Raw genomic sequence first — 17,435 nt, 5'->3', positions numbered from 1 at the left:
CCGCGTAGGCCGGAAGTGACCCCACGCGCCCCGGAATTGGCGTGGGGAGGGGGGCGGTGGCGGGGCCATGGCGGCGGTAGCTGTGTCCGAGTCCTGGCCGGAGCTGGAGCTGGCTGAGCGCGAGCGGAGGCGCGAGCTGCTGCTCACCGGGCCCGGGCTGGAGGAGCGGGTGCGAGCCGCGGGTGGACGGCTGCCGCCACGGCTCTTCACGTTACCGCTGCTGCACTACCTGGAGGTGAGCGGCTGCGGCAGCCTCCGCGAGCCCGGGCCAGGCCTGGCGCAGGGCCTGCCGCAGCTGCACAGCCTCGTGCTGCGGCGCAACGCGCTGGGCCCTGGCCTGAGTCCCGAGCTGGGCCCGCTGCCCGCGCTGCGTATCCTCGACCTGTCGGGCAACGCCTTGGAGGCGCTGCCGCCGGGCCAGGGCCTGGGCCCCGCCGAGCCTCCCGGTCTCCCGCAGCTGCAGAGCCTCAACCTCAGCGGCAATCGGCTACGAGAACTGCCCGCCGACCTGGCGCGCTGCGCCCCGCGCCTGCAGAGCCTCAACCTCACCGGCAACTGCCTGGACGCCTTCCCCGCCGAGTTCTTCCGCCCCGGTGCCCTACCGTTGCTCAGCGAGCTGTCGGCCGCCGACAACTGTCTGCGGGAACTCAGCCCCGACATCGCGCACCTGGCCTCGCTCAAGGTCAGCGGGTACCGTGGGCGGGGAGGGAGCCTCTCTGCCCCTCATGGGCCCTGGAGTGGTGACATCATCTCTGAAGCCAACCCATCCCGGCTCCCCTTCCCTTTTAGAGCAGCGCATTTAATAGTCTCTGGACAAGAGACACTTAAAAAAATAAATGTTATAGGGCGGTAGAGATGGCTTAGTTGGTTTTGTAAAGGCTGGCTGGGGTTCCATTCCCCAGTACCCACCTAAAGCCAAATGCACAAGGTGGCGCATGCATGGCCAGAGGCCCTGGTGCACCCATGCTCTCTCCCTGCCCACTACTTCTGAAAAGACTTTTTAAAAAATGCTTCTAACAACTTGGCTTCTCAGGTCGGAAGCAGGTCAAGAGCAGTCTAGCTTCTTGGTATATAGTTGTAAACTGAGTGAGCCTCCAAGTGACCAGGCATCAGACAAGACATAAAAAAGTGAAAGGGTTGGAATTTGCTCATGAGGCATGTTGTGTTCTGTACAGCGTTCACTCTGATAGCAGTTTGCGCAGGTCTTCCTGAAGTTCTTGTCCAAGCCAAACATCATCATGCAGGGGATTGGTGTGCCCATTGTGCATTCAAGTGCACAGTGCTGGGCTTCCAACAGATGCCCATTAAATCTTTGAAGTGAGAAGGGAGTGGGGGGCAAAACGTGCAGAGCCATGGACCTAACACTAGAGGGGTGTTTTCTCTGTGACCTCCTGTGTTCATCTTAGGAAGTAGACCTTCTATTATGATGGTCTTATGTAGGTGGTGTCAGGCACTGTGAGGTCATAAATACCCAGGCCATTTTGTGTCTGGAGGAGCATGTTGTAAGGAGTGCTACCCTTCTTTGGCTCTTACATTCTTTCCCACCTTTTCCCCAATGGACCCTGAGCCTTGGAAGGTATGATAGAGATATTTCAGTGCTGAGTATGCCTCTGTCACTTCCTCTCAACACCATGGTGCCTTCTGAATCATCCCAAGGTCACTGCCATCTGTAAAGAGAAGCTTCTCTAACCAAAGTTGAGAGTAGCATTAATGTATGGGTATGAACATTAAGAGAAGTTCGGTGAGCATAGCATATACATTTAGCCAGACACCAGCAGACATTATACCCCTAGGGTGCATGACTACCCCTGTTGTAGGTTTTCAGTATCAGGGATGTATTCCCTCCCATGGAGCGGGGCCTCCAGTCCAATTAGAGAGCAGTTGATTTCTTCCGTAACAGACATGCCACTATTGCACCTGTTGGTTCATTTGGCCTGGCTGGCCAAATTTAAGTCTTGCAGTTTCCACTGTTGAGTGTCTTCGCTGGTGATTTCTCTCTCATTGAACTGCATGCAGCATAGCCTTTTCCAGCTTTTTGTCAGCTGGTCTACAGGGAGGAGGTTTTCAGCTCAGCTCCAACAGGATTTCTCAGTGGCCTTGCAACCCAAGCATGCAGAGTTTTCAGCAATAGGGTCTTACCATCTATTCCTGGTGGGAAACCAAAGGCCTCAGCAGTGACCTGTAATGTTTGGGGGGCATTGGGGACCTCCTTGCCCAACAACTCACTGGATGGTATTCCATCCCTTTCCACTGAAAATTTCTAATAACAATCTATGGCTTCTGGGTGTTCCATGGTCAAAAACAGTAGGCTTCCATATGACTTACTCATATCCTCTTAGACTTTGAATAGCACTCCCTCCATTTTTCCTTTACTCAGTCTCTTCCCCTGACCTTACTTAGGCCTATTCACCCCCATTAATCTGTTCTTCTACTTAACATATATACAATGCCATCCTATTAAGTCCCTCTCTTCTTCCCTTTCTATTCCCTTTTTAGCTTACTGGCCTCTGCTACTTAGTTTTATTCCAACTCACATAGAAGTCCAATCATTTGTAGCTAGGATCCACATATGAGAGAGAACATGTGACATTTGGCTTTCTGGGCCTGGGTTACCTTACTAAATATAATCCTTTCAAGATCCATCCATTTTCCTGCAAATTTCATAATTTCAATTTTCTTTGTCACTGAGTAGAACTCCGTTTTGTAAATGTACCACATCTTCATTATCCACTCATCAGTTGAGGGACATCTAGGCTGGTTCCATTTCCCAGCTATTATAAATTGAGCAGCAATAAACATGGTTGAGCACGTACTTCTAAGGAAATGAGATGAGTCCTTAGGATATATGCCTAGGAGTGGTATAGTTGGGTCATATGGTAGATCTATTTTTAGCTGTCGTAAGAACCTTCACACTGATTTCTACAATGGCTGGACCAGTTTGCATTCCCACCAACACTACACAACAGTGTAGAAGGGTTCCTCTTTTTCCACATCCTTGCCAGCATTTTTGGTCATTTGTTTTCATGATGGTAGCCATTCTGACTGGAGTGAGAGGGAATCTCAATGTAGTTTTAATTTGCATTTCCCTGATGGCTAGTCTTCTTTTATATTTATTATTATTACTAACAAGATGTTTTGTATGGACACATCATATGTTGGTACCTTCTCTCCCTCATCCCTGTCCCCATTCCATTGGAGATGCTCCTCAGTGAGGCTGCAGGTATTCCCTATGTGGTTGCACTGTGGGAGTAGTAGTCAGTTATTTTGTGGGGGAGGGAATGCCTCTGGGCATGATGTCTCAACCTGTGGCTCTTATAATCTTTCTGTCCTCTCTTCCACAAAATTCCCTGAGCTGTGGTAGGTGAGTTTTAAGTCTACTTCAGTGATGAGCTCTTAGGAGCCTCTGGATCTCTGCTTTGGTAGGTGTTGAGTATCCTCAGGGTCTGTCTTCTACACCCTGGCACTGATTATCAGGGACAGAATGGAAGCAGCACTCTTGTTCATCTCCCCATGCCTCTGGATTCAGCTGGGGCTTGGCTGACATGTGCGGAGTAGTTTATCTCCTCCAGTCTTGCTACCTTCTGAAAAAGAACAGATTCTCTAGTGGAGAGTGAAGTCAACATAGTTTAAATGGATAATTGCCCAAGCTGACCAGGAATTCACTATGTAGTCTCAGGTGGCCTTGAAGTTAAGGCGATCCTCCTACCTCTTTCTTTCCAAGTGCTGGGATTAAAGTTGTGTACCACTACCACCTGGCTTGTCTTTTTTTTGTTTGTTTTGTTTTTCAGTATTTTTATTTTATTTGCAAACAGAGAGAGAGAGAAAGAAAAGAGACAGAGAATGGTCACACTAGGGCTCTCCAGCTGCAGCAAACAAACTCCAGACGCATGCACCACTTTGTGCATCTAGCTTTATGTGGGTCCTAGGGAATCCAACCTGGGTCATTCAGCTTTGCAGGCAAATGCCTTCACCACTGGGCCATCTCACCAGACCCCTCTGTTGTCTTTTGCCTCCATGTTGACTGCTTACTGAGGAAGGGGGCTGGCTTTATCGCACTAGCCTCAGACTTGTTGAGCTTGGCTTCTTTGTGGCGAGATCTGAGAACCTGGAGTGACCACTACAGTAGGCTGGGACTGTAGTGACGAGTTAAAGGCAAGTCATTCTGGCCTTCATGTGCAGTTGCTGTCATCCAGGCCTGTGGCATGTCTTCTGCTGAGGTGGTCAGTGTAGCACCATAGTCAGCAATGACACCCCCTTGGGGTTTTCTCCCTGGCCTTAGGACTGGACCTCTACTGCTCTCACACATGGACTCTTAAAGACTGAAGTGTGTCTGACAGAGCAGCTTAGGTAAATAAATCCCTTCTCCAGTTCTGGTCTCTCCATTGTTGCCAGTGGTTGTACTCTCAGGCTGGCAGCAGCTGTTGTCAGGGTGTGGTCCATGAGAACGAGGTGTTCCCTTGTCTGTTTGAACACTGTTAGAACTAGTAAGGACTATAGGAACTTTTAAAGTTAGCTTGCATGCATTTTGCATTGTGAGATGGCCATGAGTCTATGGTAGCTAGAGGGGGAATGTAGTTTTCATGAAATGTTCCCCATTGGCTCATTTGTTTGCAATACTTGGTCCCAGCTGATGGCAATTTGGGAAGTTGTGGAGCTTTTGGGAGGTGGAGCCTTGCTGGAGGAGGTGTGTCACTGATAGCAGTTTTTAGTCCAGCCCACTGGGTGTTCACAGACAGCTCACTTACTCTGCTACCTCCCTGTTGCTAACGTGACATGTTAATTTTCTGCTTTCCCCACTGTGATGTGACTTCACCTCAAAACTGTAAGCTGAATTAAACCCTTCCCTTCCATAGCTGCTTCTGGTCAGGTGTCTGGTCCCAGCAAGGAGACGGTAACTGCTGCAGGCATCACCTCATGCTGCCCTCACCGCTGTGCGTGCAGTAGGTGTCCCACTCAGAGGTGATGCTCCTGTACTGCAGAGGGCCCTCCAAGAGGCATGGGCACCAGTGCTCAGATCAGCCCAGCCCCTCAGAAGCTAGCCTTTGCTACAGTGACATCCTACCTCACAATAAATAACTCTACACTAAATAGAATGAACTTAACCTTTGGGCTCCATGTGTATGAGGTGACAGTGACTAGTGTTTCACATGACCTGGGTTCTATTCCCCAGGACTCTTCATTGCATGTATGAAAATATTCAACAGTCTGAAGTGCTTCTGGTTCCAAGCATTTGGATAAGGGATGCTGTACCTACAGTGAAGCCTGTATTGGACAGACTGAGCTGCTCAGGTTAACACCACGGCCTGCAGTGGTGCTTGGTGGCTGACTCACTCCAGGAGGCACCTGCATGCACAAGTTGGCCATGCATTCTTACCCAGCAGCCTGGCTTCTTTCTAGATTCTTCCTCCTCTCTGGACAGGCAGATGCTTGGTTTCTTGTTTGGCTTTTCAGCTGTCCACTTCCTCACAGTTTCTGCTCTGCCTCTGGCAGCATGTTCAGAGTCCCAGCCCTGTGTCTAGCTGAGTCTTTCCTTCCCACTGTCCTCCAGCCTCGGGCAGCCTGCTGAGGTTGAGAAGTCCCACCATACAGAGCAGATGGTGTCTCTGAATAGCAGAGACCCTCCTGCTTGTTGTCCAGGTGAAATCTTTCGCCTGCCTCCCACCTCCACACCCCCTGCGACTGGGACTTAGCTGTCCATAAACCATGTCTGTCCACTTGGTATGCAGCACCCCTGTGTCCTGACTCTCTGAGCACAGAGGTGTGGCCTCAGATCTCCCATAAGGCTCTCCCAAAAGGTCAGGTCTGGGCATCAGCTAGCAAAGAGTAAGGGCAGCCAGAATTCTCCAGTATACCGGAGGAAAATGTGTTTATCCATGGCTACCAAGTCTGCTGCTAAGCTACACATGCCGAGGCAGGGTACCCATCCGGAAAGAGAAGTACAGAACCGATGTGGCCTCTGCCACCAGGCTCCGAGAAAGACACGCCATGAAGGTGAAGGGGCTGTGTGCTCTCTCACATCTGTAGCAGCAGCTTTTGTCAGTCCCACAGGGACTCCATGAGTGTCTGACATGGACACAGTGGCTCTTGCCAATCCTCCCTCCTGAAAAGAGTAAAGTGGTTTGGCAGTGTGCCACTGGGGATTTTGGACTCCAGTGTGAGGAGAGGAATGTTGTGTTCTTTTGCTTTTTAAAAAAAGTATTTGTATGACGAGAGAATATGAAAGGGAGCACCAGGGCCTGTGCCACTGCAGGCGAACTCCAGACTTATGAGCCACTCTGTGTGTGCATCTGGCTTTAAATGAGTACTGGGAAATTGAACCCGGGCCATCAGGTTTTGCAAGCAAGTGCCTTTAACCACGGAACAATCGTACCAGTCCTTGTGTTCGTTCTTATTTGGCTCATTTAAGTCAAAGAAATAGCTGAGCCCTATTTGGGGAACCTATTCAGATTGGAAGTTCTGGTTTGTCCCTGAAGCAAATCCACATTCTGTGCCCTGACACCTCTCTGGGTTACATTCTGTCCTCCAACCTAGTGACTAGTCTGAAAGCTTGACATCATTGTTGTCACTGCTATAGTTAATCAGTAGTGAGGTACGTAGTCAGAAGAGCTCTTGAATTGGTGGTGTTCTGTGGGATCAAGGAGGGGAGGAGGATACAACCAAAGCAAGTATCTTGTTAGGAGAATGGTTTTGTCACGTGGTCTGCCTGCTCAGGCCCAGGTGCCCTAACCATTCTCACTTTCTCCCCCCAGACACTGGACCTCTCCAACAACCAGCTGAGTGAGATCCCTACAGAGCTGGCTGACTGCCCCAAGCTCAAGGAGATCAACCTCCGAGGAAACAAACTTCGAGACAAGCGCCTGGAGAAGATGGTTGGCAGCTGCCAGACCAAGTCCATTCTGGAGTACCTGCGTGGGGGTGGCCGGGGCTGCCGGGGCAAGGGCCGGACAGAGGGCGCCGACAAGGAGGACAGCCGTAAGAAGAAGCGAGACCGGAAACAGCGGCGAGAGAGTGGTGAGGGAGAGGATGAGGTGGCAGACACGGCCAGGCTGCTGCTCAGGGTCCTGCACATCTCTGAGAACCCAGCACCCCTGATGGTCAAAGTGAGCCCAGAGGTCAAGGACGTGCGCCCCTACATCGTGGGGGCTGTTGTGAGAGGCATGGACCTGCAGCCCGGAAATGCCCTCAAACGCTTCCTTACCTCCCAGGTGGGCACACAGCTGTCAGACCTGGGGACACTGCATGCTAGGACTTTCCTGGGGTCAAGTCAGAGAAGTGATGCTGGGCAGGATTTCAGTGGGGCAGTTGACATGCCTCAGTTCAGTGAAAGCACAGGAGGCCCTAGCTGCACTGGAGGAAGCTCATTGCCCATCCCCAGTGGCAGCTGTGGGGAGCCAGGCCCCTGCCATCCAGAGCACCCCCTTCTCAGCTCCTCCACACTTGGCTGCTATAGTTTGCCCTCCTTTCTGGAAGTAACTTTCTTGCCAGGTGCTCCTTGAGGTTGTGATATTTGGAAGATTGTCTGCTATCTACAGTAAGTGCACAGTTCTTTTTTTTTTTTTTTAATTTTTTATTTATTTATTTGAGAGCGACAGACACAGAGAGAAAGACAGATAGAGGAAGAGAGAGAGAATGGGCGCGCCAGGGCTTCCAGCCACTGCAAACGAACTCCAGACGCGTGCGCCCCCTTGTGCATCTGGCTAACGTGGGACCTGGGGAACCGAGCCTCGAACCGGGGTCCTTAGGCTTCACAGGCAAGCGCTTAACCGCTAAGCCATCTCTCCAGCCCTGCACAGTTCATTTTATGTAAGACATTAAAATTGTGACTTCTTGGGCTATAGCTAAGAGCACTTCCTCTGCAAGCATGAGGGCCTGAGACTCTGCTCAGCTTTTGACTCCCAGGACCCACATAAATAGCTGCACATAGCCACATGCATCTGTTATCCCAGTCCTGTGCAGAACAGAAACTGAAGAATTGCTGGGGCTCCTAAAATAGACAGGCAGGCTCCCAGGTCAGAGATCAGAGACTGCAGCTCAAGAGTGGCAGAAGAGCAATGGAGCAGGGCGCCCAGCAGGCTGTTCCAGCCACAGCAGCCAAGTGCACAGGACACTGTCAGTGCATGCCCCCACTTTTTTTTTTTTTTTTTTTTGATCTCTTCTTTTTTCCTTTTTTTTTTTTTTCTTTTCTTTTTTGAGGTAGGGTCTTGCTGTAGCTCAGTCTGACCTAGAATCACTATGTAGTCTCAAAGTGGCCTCAATCTCGTGGCAATCCTCCTACCTCTGCCTCCTGAGTTCTGGGATTAAAGGAGTATGCCACCACACCAGACAAAAATTGTCATTTCTTGACAACATGTTCTTAACATGACTGAGTTGCTTAGTTTTGGGCTGGATTGGCCTCCTAATGGGTTGTTTATCTGTGACACCTTCCTGGCTTGTAAAATACAAAGCACCTACTTTTCATTTGTGTGCAGCTGAGTTAGGCAAGGAAGGCCTGCGTTGGTGCCAGAGAGAAAGCAGGCAGTGTCCCCTCAGCCATGCCAGCACTGGCTGCAGAACTCCAATCAGACCTGTGGGAGGAAATGTGCTGAAGTGATTCTTCTCAAGCTGTACTTTTGTTTTCAGTCAGAAATTTTAGTTAAAGATGGGTGCTTTGAAGTCTCAAATACTGTGTTGTAGAATTAGAAGAGAAAGGCTGCTGGTGCACAAATAGGAGAATTTAGCTGGCAGTGATTGGCTCCAGTGAGGTGCTGTCTTGTGAAGGTGAGGAAGGAAGCCAGGAGGGTCCTGCAGGCTGCTGAGTGCCTCCTGGTTGAAGTGGAGAGCCTCCTAGATGAAATCGGGGCACCTGACACCTGTTCCTGTTGCTCTTGTTGTAGACAAAGCTCCATGATGACCTCTGTGAGAAGAGAACAGCAGCCACCATTGCAACCCATGACCTCCAGGCCGTGCGTGGACCCCTGCTGTACATGGCTCGGCCGCCCCAGGACCTCAAGGTGCCATGTGCTTCTTTGTGTCTGAGTTTTTCCTTAGACTTGGACTGAAACTGGGCCCCAGAGCTTGTGTGGATGAGGTGATGAAGTAGCCTGTCGGCCCCCATTCTAATGGCCACTGGGTGTAGTCATCCAGACACTCACCCTGCACAGGGACAGACAGTGGACGTGATTTCCTTCCCTTGCTCACTAACTCTTCTTTCTTTCTGACATGAGTGTGGTGGACATGCATGGATGTAGGTGTATAGGCTCATGTGTAGGGTGCACATACTTGCATGTAGAAGCCAGTGGTTACCATTGGCTGACCTCCTCATTCATTTTCCACCTTATTCTTTGAGGCAGGGTCTCTCACTGAGTTTAGAGATTACTGATTCAGCTAACCAGTGAGCCCCAGGGATTCCCTATTTGTCTTCTCAACACTGGAATTACAGACACATGACACCACACTGAGCTTTTAAAATACATGGGTACTGGAGAGCCAAAGTCAGATCCTCATGCTTGAGTGGCAAGCACTTATACCCACTGACCTGTCTCCCCAGTCTACTGCTCACTAAATTTGAACCAAACATGTTGATTTATTCCCTGATTACAAAACAATGTGGTCAAGTTGCCTATAGCATGAGCCATGGCATCACAGTGCTGCTCCTGGCTGTTGACTCCCAAGCTGGGGCCATGAGTACAGACCCTGGTAGGGGTGGGGGTCTGCTGCCAGCTATACTGACCAGGCCAACTGAGGCAGCTGAGCCATCTCCCCACTGGCTTTCTGAGCAGCACCTGCAGAGTTTTAGAAGCATTATTGTGTACCAGCTTGGTTAAGGTGAAACTCAGTTTCAAAGCCTTTGAGAGTAGACCACTCCGGGCTTATGAAAAGTCAGCTAGCCTCAGTGTCTCACACTGATCACATGGGACATGAGTGGCCGGCTCTGGCTTCAGCAGTGTTGCCCCTGGCTCTGAAGACTTGGCCAGCTTGTTCCCCTTCTAGAGCTGAAGAGTAGGAGAGGTAGGAATCCCAGCGCTCAAAGGCAGGCTCAGGAGGATGAGATGGAGAGCTAGGGCAAGGGTCCCAGCATGCTCTTGGGCTTCTCCCCACAGATTGTGCCCTTGGGAAGGAAAGAAGCCAAAGCCAAGGAGCTGGTGCGGCAACTACAGCTGGAGGCCGAGGAGCAGAGGAAGCAGAGGAAGAGGCAGAGCACATCAGGGCTGCACAGGTGGGGGAGCTGTGTGCAACACCCTGCGCCGAATCAGTTGTGCCCGTGAGCTGCTGAAGCTGCCACAGCTCCTCAACTTCCTACGAGTACGGGAAGGGAGGGGGGCTAATTTCCCCAGTCGTGCTTCAAAAGGGGTGTGGCCAGTCCATTAGAGGATCAGTGGTGTGCCACTTCTCAGAGGCAGGGTAGCCATTCATACAGACTTGTGTCCTTTATCCCTCTGCCCACCCCTGCTCCTCTGAGTCTTTGGACAGGTGCTGGTATGGGACAGTAAGCACCCTGATGCCATTCCAACACACTTGGTCTCCAAAGTGTGTTCAGCTTGTGTCTGGATGTGGCACTTGTGTGTGCAGCTTTACCTGCTGAGTGAAGCCACTAGCCAGGTGTTGTCATCCTGCAATCATCTGCATTTCTTCCCACACAGATACCTTCACTTACTGGACGGGAAGGAGAATTACCCTTGTCTTGTGGATGCAGATGGAGACGTGATTTCCTTCCCACCAATCACCAACAGTGAGAAGACAAAGGTACGGGTGTCCTACACGTGGACCTGCCTGTCCCACCGTAAAGGCTGCTCTCAGTTCGGGGTTTTCACCTGTATAGATGTCTTCATTGCTGCCTGGAGTCTACTGTTGATAACTTTATCTTTCTCTGGAATCTTTTTAAGATAAAGAAAACGACAGGTGCCTTGTTCTTGGAAGTAACAAGTGCTGCGAGTCTGCAGATCTGTAAAGACATCATGGATGCCCTCATTCTGGTGAGTGGTCCCCATCTGAGAATCGTGGCCATAACAGGTGGCTTTGTTTCCCCACCCACCTTTACACAACTGCTTCTTGCTTGTTAGTTGCCAACTCTCATCTCAGTTTAAGATGATTTTCATTTGCAGAAAATGGCAGAACTGAACAGAAGCACTTTAGAAAGTAAAGAGGAAGGCTCACTCTCGGACACAGAAGCAGATGCAGTTTCCGGACAACTCTTTAATCCTGGAACAAATCCAAGTGCTGGGAAGGATGGACAGTGCCCTCTGGTGGTGGAGCAGGTCCGCGTGGTGGACCTGGAGGGGAGCTTGAAGGTGGTGTACCCTTCCAAGGCCGACTTGACCACCACCCCTCCCTACGTGACAGTGATTCGCTGACAGTCCAGACCTCAGCCCCCGTGCCTACAGCAGGCTGTGCTGTGTGCCCGGGGTGGGTTTGTGGAGGTGTGTGTGGTAATGTTAAGTTATCCAATTCCTCGTCACTTCTGTATTTTAGGGTGTCTCTTCTCCAGGCGAGTTCACCCAAAAGTGGTGGTGTCTTCTCATTACAGCACTAACGTGATTAACTTTCAGAGAATCACGGAAATGCTGGAAATGCCTATTCCAATAGCTTGGAATCATGTAGATGTGGCAGGTGACGTGGGAGACTTTTAAGTGTGGTGTGAATGTGCAGGTGTAAAGTCATGCATCTTACTGAACTCTGGTAATTTCTCTACAATGTAGGATTTTTATGTCATCTTGTGTCATTTTCTACCAACAAAGAAGTCTTCATGTGACCTTATGTGAGTTGGTAGTGGCTGAGTTTCTAGCAGAATGCTTGCAGGATCTTCCAGGCAAGCTGTCCTAATCAGGGCATTGGCAGCTCCCACCTCCCACAGCTGGGCCAAGGGATGGGAGTGATGGGTGGCTGGAAATCATTGCTGCATCCACCCCTGGCCACAGTGGGTACCCCAACGCAACTCTGGGTAGGTGTGTGGCTTCAGTGAGTGGACAAGAAGGCAGTTTGCAGACTGTTGGTGGTCAGTGGGTGGTCCTTGCAGGCTTCCAGCTTGGTCGTCACACTGTACACCCTGTCTCTGCGTGTGTGTTGGCTTGTGCGCCCCACATACGTACTTGGTCCAAAAGACCTGGCCAGCTGCACAGTCATTGGTGACACATGCCTTACTGTCTGGTAGCAGGACAGACATCTTATCTTTTAGCTTCACATTCTTATTTGGTAGCCTTTGATCTCAAAGGATTGTTTTTGTGTTGTGTAGAAAGTTTTTTTTTTTACACCTATGCAAGAGAGCTGCGAGTTGTCAGAACCACCACCATCCCAGCCCCTCAGTGAAGTGTGCAGACAGCCTCGATAATTTTGGTTTTTCTTTTGCCTACCCAACTGGAACGAAAGCACTTGAGAAGCATCTCCCTAATGCCCATGGCACAGTACAGCCTGAGCACTGCTGTCTCCTGGCTGGTGCAGGAATCTCCACAAAGCCCCTTCTCACACAGTGGCTTGCGCAAAACTGCCTCCACATCCATTCCCTCCCAGCTTGGGACCTCCGTCGGGGGAGCATGCCCTTGGAGTCATGGGACAAGACACACATGGGCGAGCGGCACTGAGGCAGCACCAGTGGAGGTTGGTCGCAGGAGCACCTTGAGGCCTCTGGTAGCTCCTTGAAGGTGTGGCTGGACCTTCTAAAGACACTGGAAAAGTGACAATGGGTGGCCTGGGGGACCCTACTGGCTTTTGAGGTACAGGGTGGGGCATATCACAGTGCCAGCTCGAGTGTTGGACTTCCCAACAAGTTCAGTCACTTGTTTTCCTTTCCCTCCCAGCTGATTCCTCTCACATCGAACATGGCTTTGAACTGTTCTTCCCTGTCTCACCTCCATGTTGCTGCCTCATCATCTACACCTGCTCCCTCCTGCCCTGTGCCTGCAGCTGCTCCTGGCAAGGGCCCCACCAGGCTTTGGGGACCCAGCCCTGGAACCTTCCCAGAGGACACGCAGTCACATAGTGTTCGTCTGCACTGGCTCAAGAAAGGGGCTTAGCTTTCTTGCCCATACCCCAGTGGTGGCCAAAGAGTGGGGGACAGACATGTCTAGAGTTGAGGTCTAGGCTTTCATGACAGACTAACTAAGAAGACTCAAAACTCATTTCCTGAAGCCGAGAACAGTTCCACCCACTCCTTAGACACACCTGCATTGCCTGATGAGCTAGGCCAAGACCCTCCAGTTTACTTGTCAGTGTGAGGGCAACAAAGGGTCAGCCTTCTGGTCCCTGGCCTGCCTTCTCTCTGTGCTCAAAGGCAACACCTGCTCCTGTGCTAGCCGTCTTCAGCTCAGGGTGCATTGCACTTTTCCTTGGGAATGTTCCTGGCAAGGGTCCACAGGTCTGGAACATACCAGTGCTCAGAGAACAGGCTCCACACAGGGAATATGGGAACAAGTCTGTGCAGCAGCTGCAGTAACCCCCAAGAGTCCAAGGCCTTGTCCTTAGGTGAGTAATCAAGATAAGGCCACAACAGGTCCTGACATGTCCAAGCCCTCAGACCTACCTGTGTTCTCGGGGGAGGGCCCTGCTGGAGGAGCACGAGCTGCAGAGGAACCAACCTCTGGCAAGTCATGCCTGGCTGGGCAGCACCAAAAGACGGTCACCCACTGTTCTTTCAGTGGATAGTCAGTGATCCTTTGGCCTGCAGGCTCAGCAAGGAGAGTTTGGGGGAACCAGGGCCTGTATGTTGGGAGGGGCAGAAGGTGGCCCAGGGCACCCATCTCCTATCCTCTCACGGAGCCACCCCTGAGGCGGGCAGCTTAAGGGGGGTCCGTGCTGAAGCCTAATAAGGAAGGCACATGGTGGTAAATCTGGGATGAGAGGCCCTTCTATGCTTTGCACAGAATGCACCCAGGTCATCTCTTGTCTCCTGGGAAGGGTGGGCAAGGGACATCTGTGGGAGCCCACCATAACTGCGCAGAGCACTCCCCATCCCTCCCTCTGCTGGGAAAGGTCCCGGGCTGGGAAGACCACTGCCTCATGCAGTCAGGGGACTGGGCACCCTGGGTTGCAAGACCCAACCTGGGGTTGTCTTGCAGCCTGCTGGGGCAGGGCTGACTTCAGCACATGCACCTCGCTGGCAGTTTCAGCCAGGGTGTTGATCTTAGGTCCACCCTGTACACCTGTGTGTGCTGGGCACGTGGAGTTTCATGCTCTTGCGTGCTCTGTGAATGAAGAAAGACCAGGCACAATGGCATCTGTGTGCCCCTGAGATCTGTGGAGGCATACCCGTGTGCAAATGGTCTGCGTACTGGAGGGGAATGTATACAGGCGTCCCTCCAGCCCTGCGCCCCAAGCGTGTGCACTAGCCCCGGTGTGGTTGGGCGCTTTATTTACACTTGTGCACATAGTAGCCAGTGACGTAGCCCAAGATATAGGTGATCCAGAAGAAGGCCACTCCTCCCAGCACCTTCATGGCGATCCCCAACTTGCCCGTGCACAGCTTCTGGGAGATCCTAGGATTAGAGTCACCAAGACATGACCCCAGGCCAGGAGTACAGGAGGGCTCCTGAGTGGGCGGTGGGGTTTGGGTGGGGATGAGGGGGTGAAGGAGGGACAGGTGCTGGATCAGGCAAAGGCCCGTGTGCTCTGTTGGAGTATGGAGTGCTCCAAGACCAGGCTCTCGAGAGTGCAGGGCTGTGGGCTGGGTTGGTACGGGCCTGCTGAGCCTTGCGGGTGGACAGAGCAGGTCAGTGTCTGCACTGGCCTGTTGGACCCTCACCTCCTATAGCATGAGGTTTCCTCTGTGCCGGACATGGCGGCCATACTGACTTCATCGCGGCTGCTGTCATCCCACCTGCTGTAGTGGACGCTGCTCTCATTGGACTGCATGCTGTGGGCCTTCACAGGTGGGGAGATGAAGCAGGTGTCAGCACAGCCCTATGGAAGGCAGGTGGATTGCCATTAAGGGTGGGGCTGACTTGAAGGAGAGAACAGGACACAGATGGATTGTCTCATCTGACTTCAGGTGATTAAGTAACTAGCCCAGGGTCACACCAGTAGCGCAAGGCCAAGCAGGAATTCCAGCCCTGAGAGGCTGGGAGGTGTCCCAGCCCTGACCTCAGGAATGTGAGTGAGTGTGTTTCCAAGTGGGGCCTCTTTTGGGGGGTGTTCTCCCTGTTAGGGTCATTTATCAGGAGAGCAGCAGCGACCAGGAAAGCCTGACTGCCAACGCCCCCGATAACTGTCTTCCTCCCCAGCCCTACAGATAAGGCCTGCGGCAGCCCTCTGCAGAGGCTGGCAAAGGGAGAAGGGGAGGGATGAGCAGTGGATGGTGGCTGGTACGGCCAGTCTGGCCAGCAGGGAGGAGGTCCTGCCCTCCCTGTCCTGGGCAGCAGCAGCTGTTGTCAGCCCCTCCAACTCCTGCTGGGTTCCATCTGCCTCAGTGCCAGGGTTTTCTTTGTGCCCCAGGTCTTAACATGCTGCAGGGCACCCCAGCAGCAGAGCAGGTTGAGAGTCCAAAGGGAGGCCACAGTGACAGCATGGCGGCCAGACGTCGTCTCTCCAGCCTGTCTGCAGACCTGCACCGCGTACTCACCTGAGCCTCTCTACTCTGGCAGCTCCGGCTCCTGTGACCTGTTTACCTAAGGGGGACAGGGCTGGGGGTCTGCAGGTACCTAGTGTTCCCTTGTGGCATCCAGCCCTGGGCCTCTGGCTCCCAGCAGCAGTGGGAGGTGGTTTGTTCTAGATAATCCTGTACACAGTGGCCTGAAGGCTCAGCGGGCCACTGACCTTCAGGAACTAACTGGGAAACTCAAAACAGCAGGCCATAGAGTCCTGATATGCTTTCTGATCTACCCTTTCTCTGATGCCAGGCTGGTGGGGAAGAAGAAGGAGGCTCCACCTCAAAGCCATGAAACGTGTCTTCAGATGAAACCCGTGGCCAACAGGCCTCAGGAGACCCAAGTGTCATGGAATGTGGGTTTCCCAAGAGTGTCAGGCCAAGGGGCACCAGGCCAGGCCTGACAACTGCCTAGCCCAAGACTCAGTGCCTCTCTCCTGGTAGGCAGAACCTACTTGCATCAGGCAGCGGCAGTATGCTGGCCACAGATGATAGCACAATATCCTTGATTCCTTCATCGCATTTCTCTGAACGGTGGGCAAAGAGCTCAGGACAGCACGGGAATGGTGGAGCTTTTGCTTTCAAGATCTGAGTAGCCAACGCCTCCTGCTTTAAGTGGAGCTGCACCAGCCTAGATGTCCAATGTAAAACTAACCCTAATAGTGCTGTCTCTAAATCCACAAAAACTGCCCACCTGTAAGCTTCAAGGGTGTATGAGGAGTCTCCCCCAATTTGCTCAAGCTTGGGACAATGGAACCCTGTTAGGTGCCAATTAATGCCACATGCGTGGCTCCAGGATGTTGTTAGCTGGACAGGCCACTAGATGCCAGTGAGTGCCTTGGGCCCTGTGCACCAGGGTTTCCCTCATCCTGGGTCTGTCCAACAACCACAGGCACAGCAGGAAGGGCCTACCAAGAACCCCTTCAAGCCCTGGAGCCAAAGGGTGGCCCCTCTCCCCCCCCACCCCCCACCCCCGCTTGCTTGGAAGGTTGTGAGCACAGGAGTCCTCCACATCTCCCTGCTCAAGTTAGCCCCGTTAGCCCCAGAGCACCTCTGAAGACCCCCAACTTACAAAGGCGAGTCCTGGCGGGGCTGAAGCCTCTGGGGCCCAGAAAGAAGGTCAGGGTCCAGTCAGTGGGTCTCACCTTCCCCTGAGCTGTCTGGACAGGATGTGAGGCAGGATGGATGCCTCAGGTCTTAAGAAAGGTGAGAAGAGGAGTGGCCAGCTAAGGGAGGGAATCGAACTAGCCCTGGCGATGACCTCAGGCGCCAACAGGAGCTGGGAGGGTGGCCCCTTGGCTATAAGGCCCAGAGCTCTGCCTGCCCTCGGAATTCTCAGGCCAGGGAGGCCCCGGCCTTGGAGGATGAGGGACACACAGCCTGGCCCACCACCTCCCAAGCTCCGCTGCGCACGTCTCACCTATGGCCCTCGCTGTGCGCACGCCAGGGACGCGTCCTGTCTCCAGCGGACTGTGGTGGACGGGGGCGGGGCCTGGGGGGGCGGGGCGGGTGGGGTGCCTTGGTGAGGGAGGCGGGGCGGGAAAGCCTGGTCCGGAAGGGGCCGGGGTGGGCGGGGCGCGACGTCCAGGCCTGAGCTCGCCGCGGGACCGTGCAGAATCTGCCGCGGCCTGCAGAGGGCGCACCGTTCTCGCCCGGCCCGGCGGGACATCAAAGCGGGGGCTCAGCTTGGTCCCTGCCTTCAGCTTAGATCCACGCGATCCATCGATCGTCCCCCGGCTTCCACCCTCGCGAGACCGACCGAGGCACAGACCCGGGAGACCGTTCTTCTGGGGGGTCGGGGCCCGCGCCGCGCCTGCTGGTGGCCGGCGTTCAGTGAGTGCACAGGTGTGCATGGAGAGCAGAGGACGCGAGTGTTCGTGGCCCG

At 53.0% G+C, this 17,435-nt stretch overlaps 2 protein-coding genes across 6 annotated transcripts; one reads left to right on the top strand and one right to left on the bottom strand.

Annotated features, from left to right (window-relative positions):
* The first annotated feature begins 67 nt into the window (after positions 1–67).
* Lrrc47 (leucine rich repeat containing 47) lies at positions 68–11,733 on the top strand. The gene is made up of 7 exons (XM_004657704.2): positions 68–682; positions 6,750–7,205; positions 8,874–8,990; positions 10,080–10,195; positions 10,620–10,722; positions 10,863–10,952; positions 11,082–11,733. The coding sequence occupies exons 1-7, from the start codon at positions 68–70 to the stop codon at positions 11,328–11,330; spliced, it is 1,746 nt and encodes a 581-aa protein (XP_004657761.2). The 3' UTR covers positions 11,331–11,733.
* Positions 11,734–14,303: 2,570 nt separating this feature from the next.
* On the bottom strand, positions 14,304–17,054 carry Smim1 (small integral membrane protein 1 (Vel blood group)). 5 transcript variants are annotated; one of them, XM_045149544.1, is made up of 4 exons: positions 16,971–17,041; positions 16,623–16,710; positions 14,711–14,868; positions 14,304–14,444 (listed from the first exon to the last, which is right to left on the bottom strand). In XM_045149544.1, exons 3-4 carry the CDS (start codon positions 14,818–14,820, stop codon positions 14,318–14,320), a joined length of 237 nt encoding a protein of 78 aa, XP_045005479.1. In that variant the 5' UTR covers positions 14,821–14,868; positions 16,623–16,710; positions 16,971–17,041; the 3' UTR covers positions 14,304–14,317. The 5 variants fall into 5 exon arrangements, with proteins under 5 accessions (XP_045005479.1, XP_045005478.1, XP_045005480.1 ...); XM_045149543.1 differs by having other exon boundaries at positions 16,623–16,746; positions 16,971–17,034; XM_045149545.1 differs by lacking the exon at positions 16,623–16,710 and having other exon boundaries at positions 16,971–17,054.
* Positions 17,055–17,435: the final 381 nt, after the last annotated feature.

This window comes from Jaculus jaculus, chromosome 5 (genome assembly GCF_020740685.1).
Source record: "Jaculus jaculus isolate mJacJac1 chromosome 5, mJacJac1.mat.Y.cur, whole genome shotgun sequence".
NCBI classification, from domain to species: domain Eukaryota; kingdom Metazoa; phylum Chordata; class Mammalia; order Rodentia; family Dipodidae; genus Jaculus; species Jaculus jaculus.
The sequence above is the reverse complement of the archived record's forward strand: the minus strand, read 5'-3'. Positions and strand labels throughout refer to the sequence as shown.

What these genes read in the sequence shown, in the direction of transcription:
- Smim1 (XM_045149542.1), bottom strand. Translation starts at nt 16,068, where the DNA reads ATGAAGGAATCAAGGATATTGTGCTATCATCTGTGGCCAGCATACTGC. An exon ending in ACTGCCGCTGCCTGATGCAA is followed by an intron (nt 14,869 to 16,005) that starts GTAGGTTCTGCC and finishes TGCCTTCCATAG; the next exon opens with GGCTGTGCTGACACCTGCTT. An exon ending in GAAACCTCATGCTATAGGAG is followed by an intron (nt 14,445 to 14,710) that starts GTGAGGGTCCAA and finishes CTCTAATCCTAG; the next exon opens with GATCTCCCAGAAGCTGTGCA.
- Lrrc47 (XM_004657704.2), top strand. Translation starts at nt 68, where the DNA reads ATGGCGGCGGTAGCTGTGTCCGAGTCCTGGCCGGAGCTGGAGCTGGCT. An exon ending in GGCCGCCCCAGGACCTCAAG is followed by an intron (nt 8,991 to 10,079) that starts GTGCCATGTGCT and finishes TTCTCCCCACAG; the next exon opens with ATTGTGCCCTTGGGAAGGAA. An exon ending in CCAACAGTGAGAAGACAAAG is followed by an intron (nt 10,723 to 10,862) that starts GTACGGGTGTCC and finishes AATCTTTTTAAG; the next exon opens with ATAAAGAAAACGACAGGTGC.